Genomic DNA, 11,539 nt, shown 5'->3' on the forward strand with positions numbered 1-11,539 from the left:
TTTATATCACCATTTTTTTTGGACAAGATGTTGGACTATGTACTCAAGCATTTCACTCTCCATGTAATGGAGAACTCTCTATAGAGTTATACCACATAACTCTGAAGAATATATATAGTGTCCACATCATATACACACTGTCAAATCAGCCCACCCAACAGAAATCACGACAACCCTCTCAATCTCCAACTTCCCTCCCATTAGAAACTTCCAGCATGAATCGTAAAGAACAAGAAAAAGAAGAAATACAACGGGAAACCAGTAAGGAAATCATGAACAACATTTATTCATGTTGTCCAGAAAATGAAAGGATAGAAGCATGCCTATAGAAGAACAAACCAGCCTTTGTGTCTTCAAGAAAAGCTATAAATGAATACACAGAACAAGAAATACCTTCCTCACTTACCTTGAACCTTTTAACAGCAAGTTTGAAATTTAGCACCTCTTACCAAGTGGGTGTTGGCAGTTTTGCAGCAAGAAGGCCCAAACTTTCCTCAGAAATATGGAAGCCAAGAGCAGTAGCTGAATTCAACTGAGAAAACTAGAGTGGCAAGTTCTTCAGCTTCGAAATATGTATGATCAGCACCAACCGTGTACTTCATTCAGCTGATATGCAATAGTTTAAATGGGGCAACTTCCAAATTTACTGCTTTTCCAACTTTCAGTAAACAGTCTCCCGCCCAATAAAATCCAGCGCCAAAACTTTCCCCCCACCCCACTGATATTAAATCCACCTGTTTTCACATCAGGTTTTTATTAAGTTTACACTAAATAATTTAAGTTACCATTTACCTGAAATTAGCCTTTAAGTAAATCAAATTATTTACTTAGAAACGTCTCTTGATTCTGATGTATTGTGTTATAATACATCATGTATTAATTTGCAGTAGCATTAATTAATTCTTAGTGTTGATCTGAATTTTAAAGTTTACAGTTTTATAATACTGCCCACAACTGACACCATAATATATTATGCATATCTAATACTGGGAAGAAAGCTTGCAATTTGGATATATCAATTAACCAAAACCTTTAGTGCAGCTTCTCTGTCTGGGTGCCTGTTATCCATATGTTACCTTTGAATCAGCAGGTTTTTCCTTATCACCAACTTTCGTCAATTGAAGCACATTTTAGTAATTATTTAAGAACTCCCTTATATTGGCCCAAATGAGTCCAATTATTTTAATCTATGCTTGTCTCCCCTTGCATACAATATAGTAATTATATCTATATTACTTACCTCACTTTCCAATTGTCTATGGTCATCTGCCAATTGGAAAGTGCAACACAGCCATTTCAACGAATTAGTTTATTCTTGCTTTGGATTCTTTTAGTTTATTGGACAAGATTTCACCCACAGACTCTGTCAACTCGATTCTGGTCCTTATATGGAGCTAAAAATAACGGGCAAGTTCCACTATATTTATACCATGCATTAAGTGATCATCTCATTACAAGTTAATTTATCAAGAAAATCTTCCAATATATCGACGGTGAATACCCAGGCTAGCTCTATTGGGATAACTCAATTGTAATGCACTGCCCATGTAAAATACTCATGCAGTTCAGTTATGTGTATGGCACTAGAAGTATCATTAATATGAGCAATTGTAATTGTGCATGTTGTCTATATGGACTGCATTTTATTCTAATATTAAGATACCAAGCAATAAGTTATAAAAATGAGCTTCAGTTTGCATTTTCTCCATGCTCCTACTGCATCTCCACATTACTAATGGTTGCTACACAATGTCCACATTTTCTCTCTACTTATAACTTCATGCATTCTTAATTTTGGACATAATTATGGATGCAGTAAAAAATACGATTTTTACTCTTCAGACGCATCTCATTCAAGTTGCACATGGTTAGTTTATTAATAGTACATCACATGCACTATAGCATAGACTTAGTAGTCGACTTTGACCAGCTAACATTTAGCTACAACAGCAGGCTGTCGTGTTACAGCTTAGTTCATTTTATCACCTGCAGTAACAGCACACATCCATAACCATGGTTAGTACATGTGTTATGATGTTTGGCTAGAATCAACACAAAGACTCCAGCAACACAAGCAAGCAATAAATAACGGCCATTTGGCCACTTACTACCCAAGTTGCCCCAAGTAGATATTAAAGCGCCCTGCACAAGAATATTTTCATTACACTACAGCCATCAATAAATCGCACAGTACAGGATAATGCATTTATCATAGAATAGCTATCACTAATAAGTAGGATGATGACATATTAGTAGTAAAGGTTATGGCCATTGAAGTCCAGTAGTCAAATAATATGAATTCGTTTACCTTATATACAAAGCACATTTAGTGGTCTAATTCGACATTGACTCTTCATCTGTCGAGAAATATTCCTTGTCTGAATATTCCCCATCGCCATAACCATCTTCTGAAGCGTAAGCAAAGGCCTCATTGTTGATGAGATCTCTGGTATTCTGATCGTCACGGCCCAAATGCATAGCTTCTGGGGCATCAATACTTATAGGTTCTATATCAGTCCTACTTAGTGGAGTTATGACTGGATCATCATCACAATGCATAGGAGCATACTCATATGATGGAACATCATCTTGATAGGCATCATCGTCACTTGATTCGACATCCTTATCATCTAATGCCCTCGGTATTGGTGGAATGTCGTAAACATTCCTATTTGTGAACTTCTGAACAACATACCAATTCCCTTTCAACCGTAAATCTTTTACATAATAACATTGGGAAGCTTGGCATGCCAACACAAATGGCTCGTCTTTATACCAAGTGCGTGACATGTTGACACTAGTCATATGGACGTCCACTCGGACCCCCCGTCTTTGATCACTAACGTCAAACCAATCACAACTGAACAAGTAAACGTGACGCCCTCCCATATAGCGTAACTCCAGGACTTCATTTATAACACCATAGAAGTCTAGATTATTAGGCAAATTTTCCCCCTTTACAACAACACCAGAATTTTGTGTCCGTCGCCATGGTTCACGTTGTTTTGAATGGAACCTTTTCCCATTTATAATGCAAGCAGAATATGTTGCAACCCAAAGGTCAGGACCGCAAGCTAATGCATATAGATCTGCGGAAACATCTTGCGGGTTGACTATACGTTGGTCTTGAACCTGCCAGGATAAGGTGAACCGCCTCAGCATGTTAGGAGTTCGGTATTAGTGGGGGAAATATCTAAGTATTTAATGGATTTTGGACTTACACGTTTCTTGAACCAAGTTGGAAACTCATTCTTGTGCATGCGATCACAAGAATTTGGCGTATGCAACTTACACTTCTCGTAGTGCTCACTGCACACAAAACCCAAGGCCATGTATGTAAAAACCATGGGGACATAACACAAAATTACCCAAATCTGTGATTGGAAAACATAACTGTTTGAAATATATGAAGGATGCATACTCTATGTAGGGTTGAATCTCTACGTAGTTGTTAAGAATGTACCATCGAGCTGAGCTAAGGAGTTTATCATCTAATTTCACATTAGATGCTACGCCCAATGGACGAACATGTTGATTGAAAATTGAGAAACCATCTATGGTGTCCTCTCCTCCGCCATCAATGTTGCGATCAACTCGAGTGAACTTCGTCTCAACGTCTTGAAGGTACATTGAGCAAAAAGTTAGGCATTCAAGGTGAATATATGCTTCAGCTATTGAACCTTCTGGTCGTGCTTTATTCTTGACATACCGCTTGAATTTGCCGAGAAACCTCTCAAATGGATACATCCATCTATATTGTACTGGACCCCCAAGTATAGCCTCACGGGGTAAATGAATAGCTAGGTGGATCATTACGTCAAAAAAGGATGGAGGGAATATCATCTCCAACTTACATAGGATGATGACAATATCACTTTGAAGCTGGGATAGGTGAGTTATATCAAAAGTTCGGGAACACAACTTTTTGAAGAAACTGCTGAGCTCAGTCAAAGCCAAGGCAATGTCAGGTCGTAAGAACCCCCCAACTGCGATAGGAAGTAGGCGTTGCAAGAAAACATGACAATCATGGCTTTTAAACCCTAATATTTTGCAATCACGTACGGAAACACAACGGGCAATATTGGAAGCAAACCCATCAGGGAACTTAACCTCCGCCAACCATTCACAAAATTTATTTCTTTCATCTCCGTGGAGTGTGTACATTGCAGGTGGCAGCGTAAACTTCTCACCTGCATGCCTCAAATGTAATTCCTTCCGCATACCCAAAATCTCCAGGTCACGTCGTGCATTGATGTTATCTTTGGTTTTGCCAGGAATGTTCAATAAAGTACCAAAGATGTTATCACAAATGTTCTTTTCAATATGCATAACATCCAAATTGTGCCGAATCAAAAGAGTTGACCAATAAGGTAACTTGAAGAATATGCTAATCTTTGTCCAATTCAACTCTTCCGAAGTGCGTTTTCTCTTTCTACGGGATTTACCAAATTGCACATCCCCAACCATATGTAGTTGACTGACAATGTCTGATCCAGATAACACCCTTGGTGGAATACGGTGATCTTCTTTACCATTAAACAACCCTTTCTTCGATCTCCATATGTGGTCTGGCGGTAAGAATCGACGGTGTCCCATATAACATTGTTTCCTCCCAAACTTCAACCAATTTGATTCTGTATTGGCATTACAAGAAGGACATGCCAATTTTCCTTTAGTTGACCACCCAGAGAGATTACCGTAGGCAGGGAAATCATTAATTGTCCACATCAAAGCAGCATGCAACGTAAACGTCCCTTTAGTGGAGGCATCATATGTAGGCACCCCATGCTCCCAAAGTTCAACCAATTCATCAACCAATGGCTGCAAGTAAACGTCAATGTCATTACCTGGTGATTTAGGACCAGGAATAAGTAGGGATGTCATGAAGAATTGGTCTTTCATGCATGACCAAGGAGGCAAGTTATACGGCACGAGGATAACTGGCCAAATGCTATACGGTTTTGCTAAATTGTTGAAGGGGTTGAAACCGTCACTGGCCAAACCGAGCCTCACATTGCGAGCGTCCCCAGCAAACCAACTATGGTCTTTATCAAATGTCTTCCAAGACTCAGAGTCTGCTGGATGCCTCATAATGGTATCAGTTGTGACTCGTTGGTCTTTATGCCATCGCATATCAGTGGATATCTTTGTAGACATATATAACCGCTGCAGTCTTGGAACCAACGGGAAATGACGCAACACCTTTTGAGGAATAACTCGTGTCCCATGTGTAGTTGACATCCACCTTGAAGCCTTACAAACGGGACATTCATTCTTATCAGCATTTTCTTTCCAGAATAATATACAGTCGTTTGGGCATGCGTGAATTTTTTGGTACTTGAACCCCAACCCTCTCTCCAATGACCGTGCTTCTTCATATGACGATGGGCATGCAGCATCAGGAAAGGCAGCCCGCAACAAGTTAAGCAACTGGTCAAATGACTTAATTGACCAACCACCAAGGGTTTTGATGTGTAGCAACTTGACAACGAATGAGAGTTTGCTAAATTTTGTACACCCCGTAAAAAGTGGACGTCGGGCATCCTCTAGTAGCTGATCAAAAGAAGGTTTACATGAAGTTTCTGGTACGGAGGGGTGTGAAGTTGTTGGAATAGCGTCGCCTTGGCTACCTTGAGGGACATTATGGAATGTCCCTGCCCATACGTCATCTAACATATGGTCCATGTCATCGATGTATTCATCCTCATCAGTGAGATCGGGATTGGAATTGACATCAATCAAAGGGCGAGTTTCCTCCTCCCCATGAAATATCCATTGGGTGTAAGTAGGGTTGAACCCTTTAATGAACAGGTGAGTCTCCACCTCTCTGAAAGGCAAGAATAAATTATTAGAGCATAGCCGACAAGGACACCGGATTCGGTCACTTCCCATAGCATGGCTTCGTGCTACTGTGAGGAAGTGGTTCACCCCTTCGGCATATGCAGGACTTCGAAGTCTATCGGGCAAGTTCATCCAACTCCTATCCATCTAAAACGGGTTATACGACATAATTAGTTTATCTAAAGATTTCAACGCACTCTATAGGGAGAAGAATCACACCATGCAATGAGTACCAAATGACTGAAAAATTAAAGGCAAATAATATATTGTACAAGTGTGCTAGGTAGTTACCAATCATGTCATAATGAAGCATGCATTCATGTAATTGTAATTGCAAAGTAAAAACCATCAGCCATGTGTTTCTAAGCATTTATCAATAAACAAATATGCTAAATATAATTCTGATTCACATAATAATTAAACAACATTGAACTGTTGGAAACATGGCATATTTATAAATAAATAGATAAATCATTACAGCATGTAAACAGCTGATGGAACAATTCACAGCAGACTTACCACATAATATATTTGATCATGCTATGGACGTCATATTATAAGGTAAGGATTGATCACGATTGATGAACCTGAAATATCTTCCAATAAACGATTAGATCATGCAAACTAACTTGTGCCAACAAAATCGGGATCATGCATGTATCGTAGCTAGAAGAAATGGGCAAAGAATAAAAGAAGAAAACAGAAAATATTAATGGTTGAACCGTAATATCGACAGTAAGGAGTGACAATACTACAAATTTTTAGTTAATTTTCACAAAGAAAGAGTCAAAAGAGTGTATTTTATATTCATGATGAGTCTCCCATTTAGTTTTCAACTGGAGTAAGTGATACAGTTTCAATACTGTAACGTATATTACCTGTCCAATGACTTTCAGTATTTTGAAAGCTAGTAAGGCTAAGGTTTTTGGTATTACACCTATTGCATAAGGAATATCAGAATTGTATTGAACTCTTCATCAACACAAAGTTAGAAAATATTAAGAACTATAAATACAGGTTTTCTCTTGATCATGGATGAAGGATCGCAATATCATTGAAGAAACTATGACAATGCTATACATTAAAAAACCTAAGACAATATGTGAATCTGTCTAAGTTAAATTTAGCATGGATTACAAATGAATAGATGCTAAAAAACTGATATTCCTTATACATGCAGTGTGAGTTTTTTTATGTTATACTTTAAGCACATAAAGATATATTTTGTGCTCTCATTCTCTCAATTTTACAATGGTTTCCAAATAATTTCGTGTTGGGGCCTACTTAATGAACATGCCCCTTGCATATAATCTTTAAGAAAACACTTAAAAAGGAATGATCACAGTAGGGCAAAAATAATTATTTCTTAGTGCTTTTTTTTGCTTGAAGCTTCTAAAGCAAAAGGACATTGTGCAGTAAATTTGCACAACCCTCTAATGGTATGGATTTCGACATTCATTATACTGGCATTCCCAACCTAATTAACTGAAGTAATAAATATAAGCAGTATTATGGAAGCCCACAAGCTGCAATAAAGTGGCCACAGGACTTGGATTTAATGAACAATTTAGTTGTTTAACTTCCCCATGGTAGCCAAAACTTTTTGATCAATATGCAGTGAAGGTCATGTTCATTGATCAAACAATTCTCCCAGGTAGCTTGGCTAGAAGCATGTGTTTCAATGATCTTCACTTATATTGCAAAAGTTTTGGTCAATTTAATCAGTAGTCTCTGCACCTACAGGCCGATTTGGTCAAATTAATTGGATTTATTCTTAATTAAATTAAACGTATACGCATACTGCAATTAATTATAAGTAGGTCATTGAAAAAATATTCGGTCAGTACTACATACTGCCTATATATATATATATAGGGTATATATAGAATATCATGTTTTGATTATCGACTGACCTTAATCAACCTTAGAAATTTAAGTACCTCAAGTTTCAAACTATATATATTAACAACTGAAATTCATGGTGGACATGTGCTTTAAATACTTGAATGCAATGATCAGCTGCGAAACCGATCGAGACTAGTCATAATTTATATATGGCTCCCAATTAGCTAGGCACTAGATCAAATTCTTCATGCAGAGAAAAATCTCAAGTAACATATATATATATATATTATATACTTGAATTATATATATTGTTTCATATATAGCCATAGGTTTATATATATATATATATATAGTGCTCAAGTATTTTATATAAAAAGAACTTAAAATATTTTATAGTAATATTTAGCTAGGAAAGACATAATATTGGCTTTCGATGCATGTGCATGCAGGAGTGTACATGAAGCGTATGATCATGATCATAAAGTGGCCCGGGACATGACAACGTAAATTTTTGAGTATCTATTAGAAAAATCATGTCACTTTTTACCAATATGTATGATCTCGTACAAGCTAGCTAGACTAGTGCTTATTAAAGTATAGATCATCGAAGTACGTACTACTTATTAATTGAATATATTACGTGTGGTACGTACTACTTCCACATATATCAGTAAAAGCATTCCCAAGAACCCTGTATTATACATGCAGTGATATGCTGTATTATATCAATGATATGCTGTATTATATAGATAGTTAAAGATAAATGTCTCAAAGTCATGGTTGCTAGCTAGGACAGAGCTAGGGAGATCGATGATCTGAAAAGAACTCAAAAGAGGCCGGAGATGAATATTGAGCTCTTTCTAGAGGGGAAACTGGAAAACCTTTTGGACTCGTTTATTTATTAGAGTTGCGTGCCAGCTTTGCATGCATCATGTGGTGCATTACGGCAAAAAATAATCTAATACACTCTGATTCTCGTAGCTCAAACAGCAGAGACAGAACAACAACAATGAATGCAAAACAGGGGAACAAGCGGCACTAAAAATTCTGGGAAATCGGGATCAAAGTACAAGCAAGAAAAAAGGATCCCCTAACTCTGGCGTTATGCAACAAACTCATTAAGGGGGGGAAGAAAAATGCAAAGGCAACAATAGATTACCTGGAGCCTCGGTTTGATTAGCTATTCTGCCCAAAATCTTAGAAATTTCTCGAAATGGAGGGACGCAGCTTCAATTTGTACGGGAAGGTGGAAATGGAGGGCACCGATTGTGGAGATTTCGATCGGAGAGAAGATCGTCTGACCACTAGGGTTGCCGCGAGTGAAGGCCAAATGTTTGGGACTCGGAAAATGGGGCGGTTGCAAGGACGACGGAGTTGGCGCCGTGCGAGGTTACTGGGAACGGATTTGCTTGCATGCAACTGCTGTGGCCGGAGTCTGTTGGGGAAAGGGGTGGAAGTGCAGAGGGTCCTCGCGCGTCCAAAGTTGGGGAAAATAACCACTTTTTCTTGCTTGGCGCTCTTATGCTATAACCCGACGAAAATCCCTAGCTGGCAAAGCTTGTGTTAATCAGCAACGCACAAAGTCGTCATAAGAAAAACAATATTCCGACGCAACATGCATCTTAAACAACTCGGTTGGTTTGGGAATAAAGTGTCTGCAGCGACTTTTGGGTCGTTGTAAAAAACGACTACTTGCGTCAATTTCTTTTATATCGAACAAAAAATAGTTGGTAAAGGTTAGTTTTGTTGTAGTGTATATATATTATTTTTTAGTGGAACCCTCCTTTTTATAAAGGACCTGCGCAGAACTTGTAACTAGAAATTAATTAGGCTGATTGCAGTTTTGCTATGCTTGTGATCTTTGTATTCTATTTATTAAATTAGCAATACTATATATAGTCGTGGAATTGCAAATACCGCGCAATCGTTTTGAAAAAAAGTGGGGTCCACGATTAAAAAGTTAGTTTTTTCATGTGGGTCCCATATTAATTCATTTTTTTCAAAGCAACTGCACGCCGCTTGCATAACTACGACTGTAAATATAATTTCTCTTATTAAATTAAGTGACATGCTTGTTCATATATATTGGAAAAATTTTGGTTTACAGGCTTGCTCTGCCGAGGAAGGAGTTGGATTCTTCGGCATTCATTCACCTTTGGGATGGTGGATGTTTTGGGAGATATTATTAGTCCAAGGAATCGTGACTGGCTCAAACGCAGAGCCCAGAAGATTAATACATGATCCATATGAACAGTAGATTTTCAGATGATTTATGGTACAGATAAATAGAATAAGTAGCTACGGGAGAGCTATAATATCTAACAAAGAAAATACTTTAGTCATAAAAAGAATTAAACAAAAGTAAACTTACAAACTAATGTGGTTTGATATTATACGCTAGATTGTAAAATTATTTTTATTATAAAGTAAATCTAACGGATTCCATGAAATCATATCAGTTTGTGTGTTTATTTTATATAATCTTTTTGTGTCTTAAGCAGTTTTCATCTAACAAACGTTATCTCTCTCTCTCTCTCTCTCTCTCTATCATTCTCTCTCCTAAAAGCCTACAAATTTAGATATGGTTTTTTCACCGGAGATGAGGGGTTGGCCTCGACTTCCTCCTGATCATTTTCTTATTCCACCATTTATTGGCTTTGTTTATAAAGTTAGTTCTCTTTTCCTAGTTGTTTTGCTTCCTCCAAGGTAGAAAAAATCAGATCTGTAGTTCTTCAACAACATTCGAGAGACACACAAGGTACAAGAAGGCTCCCAAACTGTAAATCATTTGAAGAAAAGTGGCGATTTTGCGCGCATGGGTCTCACGTGAGGCCAACAATCGCATGTGGGCCTCACGTGCCACCCCTTCAGGGAGATTTTCTCGCCATACGCACTAGACCAACGAACTCACCAACATTAGATTTGACTATTATGGCTGCAAAAAGACAAGCGCGTGGTGCCCACATTCCAGTACAGATTCTGAAGTCTATCGGAGTTAGTACAAACTGTAATTCGTCCAGTTTTTCCTCTATCTTACTGTTTTTCTTACTGCTTTTCTCAAATTTTGTTAGGATATTCTTATATGTAAAGAGTTTAGTGAAATATTTGAACTATTGGTGCCTGATCACCACCTCTTATTTGGTCCCTTGGCGGTCTCTCTCTGCCACAACCCACGAGTTCCACTTTTTTTTTTTATCCCCAATGCAAGAATCACACGTACTCCTTTGAGAGAGTGTGGAGTTTTGTGGCAATGTATAACGAGATGGAGTTTGGATTTTTTAACTGCTTTTTTTATTATAAGAGTTATCTTATTTGGCCACAAGATTGTGAAGATGAAGTAGTGAACTTTCCCAATAGCCATTTTAAGATAAAATGCAGTCACTATAATCACCATGACCTACTGTCATGGAATTGTAATCCCACTCTCAAATTGTATAAAAATTGCCATTTTGTGTGGCTCCCTCCTAGCAGGGAAGGGCATGAAACATTTATTTGTTTCTAGAGCCCATTTTTTATATATATATATATATAGTGTTGCATTAGTTAAGAAAGAGTGTTTTGTTGGGGTCCCCTTACCCCTTACTCATGTATTTCTGTATCCTATAATTATAATATATCGAGCTTGCTTAGAAAAAACAAATAGAATAGGTATCTCTCAAGTACATTTACATATATAACTTAAAGAATAATATTAGGTATAAGCTTTAAATAGACATGCTCAATACAAATCCTTTGTAAAAAAGTGGGTCTCACTAATAAAAAATAATTTTTTTTACACTTTTTTAAGGTGAGTTTCATTTTTTTTTTTATAATGGCTTGCATGAAACTTGAGTATTTAAAACTTGTACAAATC

General features: G+C 37.5%; 1 protein-coding gene across 1 annotated transcript; it reads right to left on the reverse strand.

The window, feature by feature from the left end:
* Positions 1-2,334: 2,334 nt before the first annotated feature.
* LOC122318778 lies at positions 2,335-5,988 on the reverse strand. Its single transcript, XM_043136385.1, has 3 exons — positions 3,422-5,988; positions 3,222-3,309; positions 2,335-3,132 (listed from the first exon to the last, which is right to left on the reverse strand). Exons 1-3 carry the CDS (start codon positions 5,986-5,988, stop codon positions 2,335-2,337), a joined length of 3,453 nt encoding a protein of 1,150 aa, XP_042992319.1.
* Positions 5,989-11,539: the final 5,551 nt, after the last annotated feature.

The sequence above is a fragment of the Carya illinoinensis genome, chromosome 8 (genome assembly GCF_018687715.1).
Source record: "Carya illinoinensis cultivar Pawnee chromosome 8, C.illinoinensisPawnee_v1, whole genome shotgun sequence".
NCBI lineage: Eukaryota > Viridiplantae > Streptophyta > Magnoliopsida > Fagales > Juglandaceae > Carya > Carya illinoinensis.

Excerpts from the sequence above, each read along its gene's own strand:
- LOC122318778 (XM_043136385.1), bottom strand. The coding sequence starts at position 5,988 with ATGGATAGGAGTTGGATGAACTTGCCCGATAGACTTCGAAGTCCTGCA. Across the intron at positions 3,310-3,421 it reads GAGATTCAACCCTACATAGA|TGAGCACTACGAGAAGTGTA; the intron begins GTATGCATCCTT and ends TTTTGTGTGCAG. Across the intron at positions 3,133-3,221 it reads CAACTTGGTTCAAGAAACGT|GTTCAAGACCAACGTATAGT; the intron begins GTAAGTCCAAAA and ends TTATCCTGGCAG.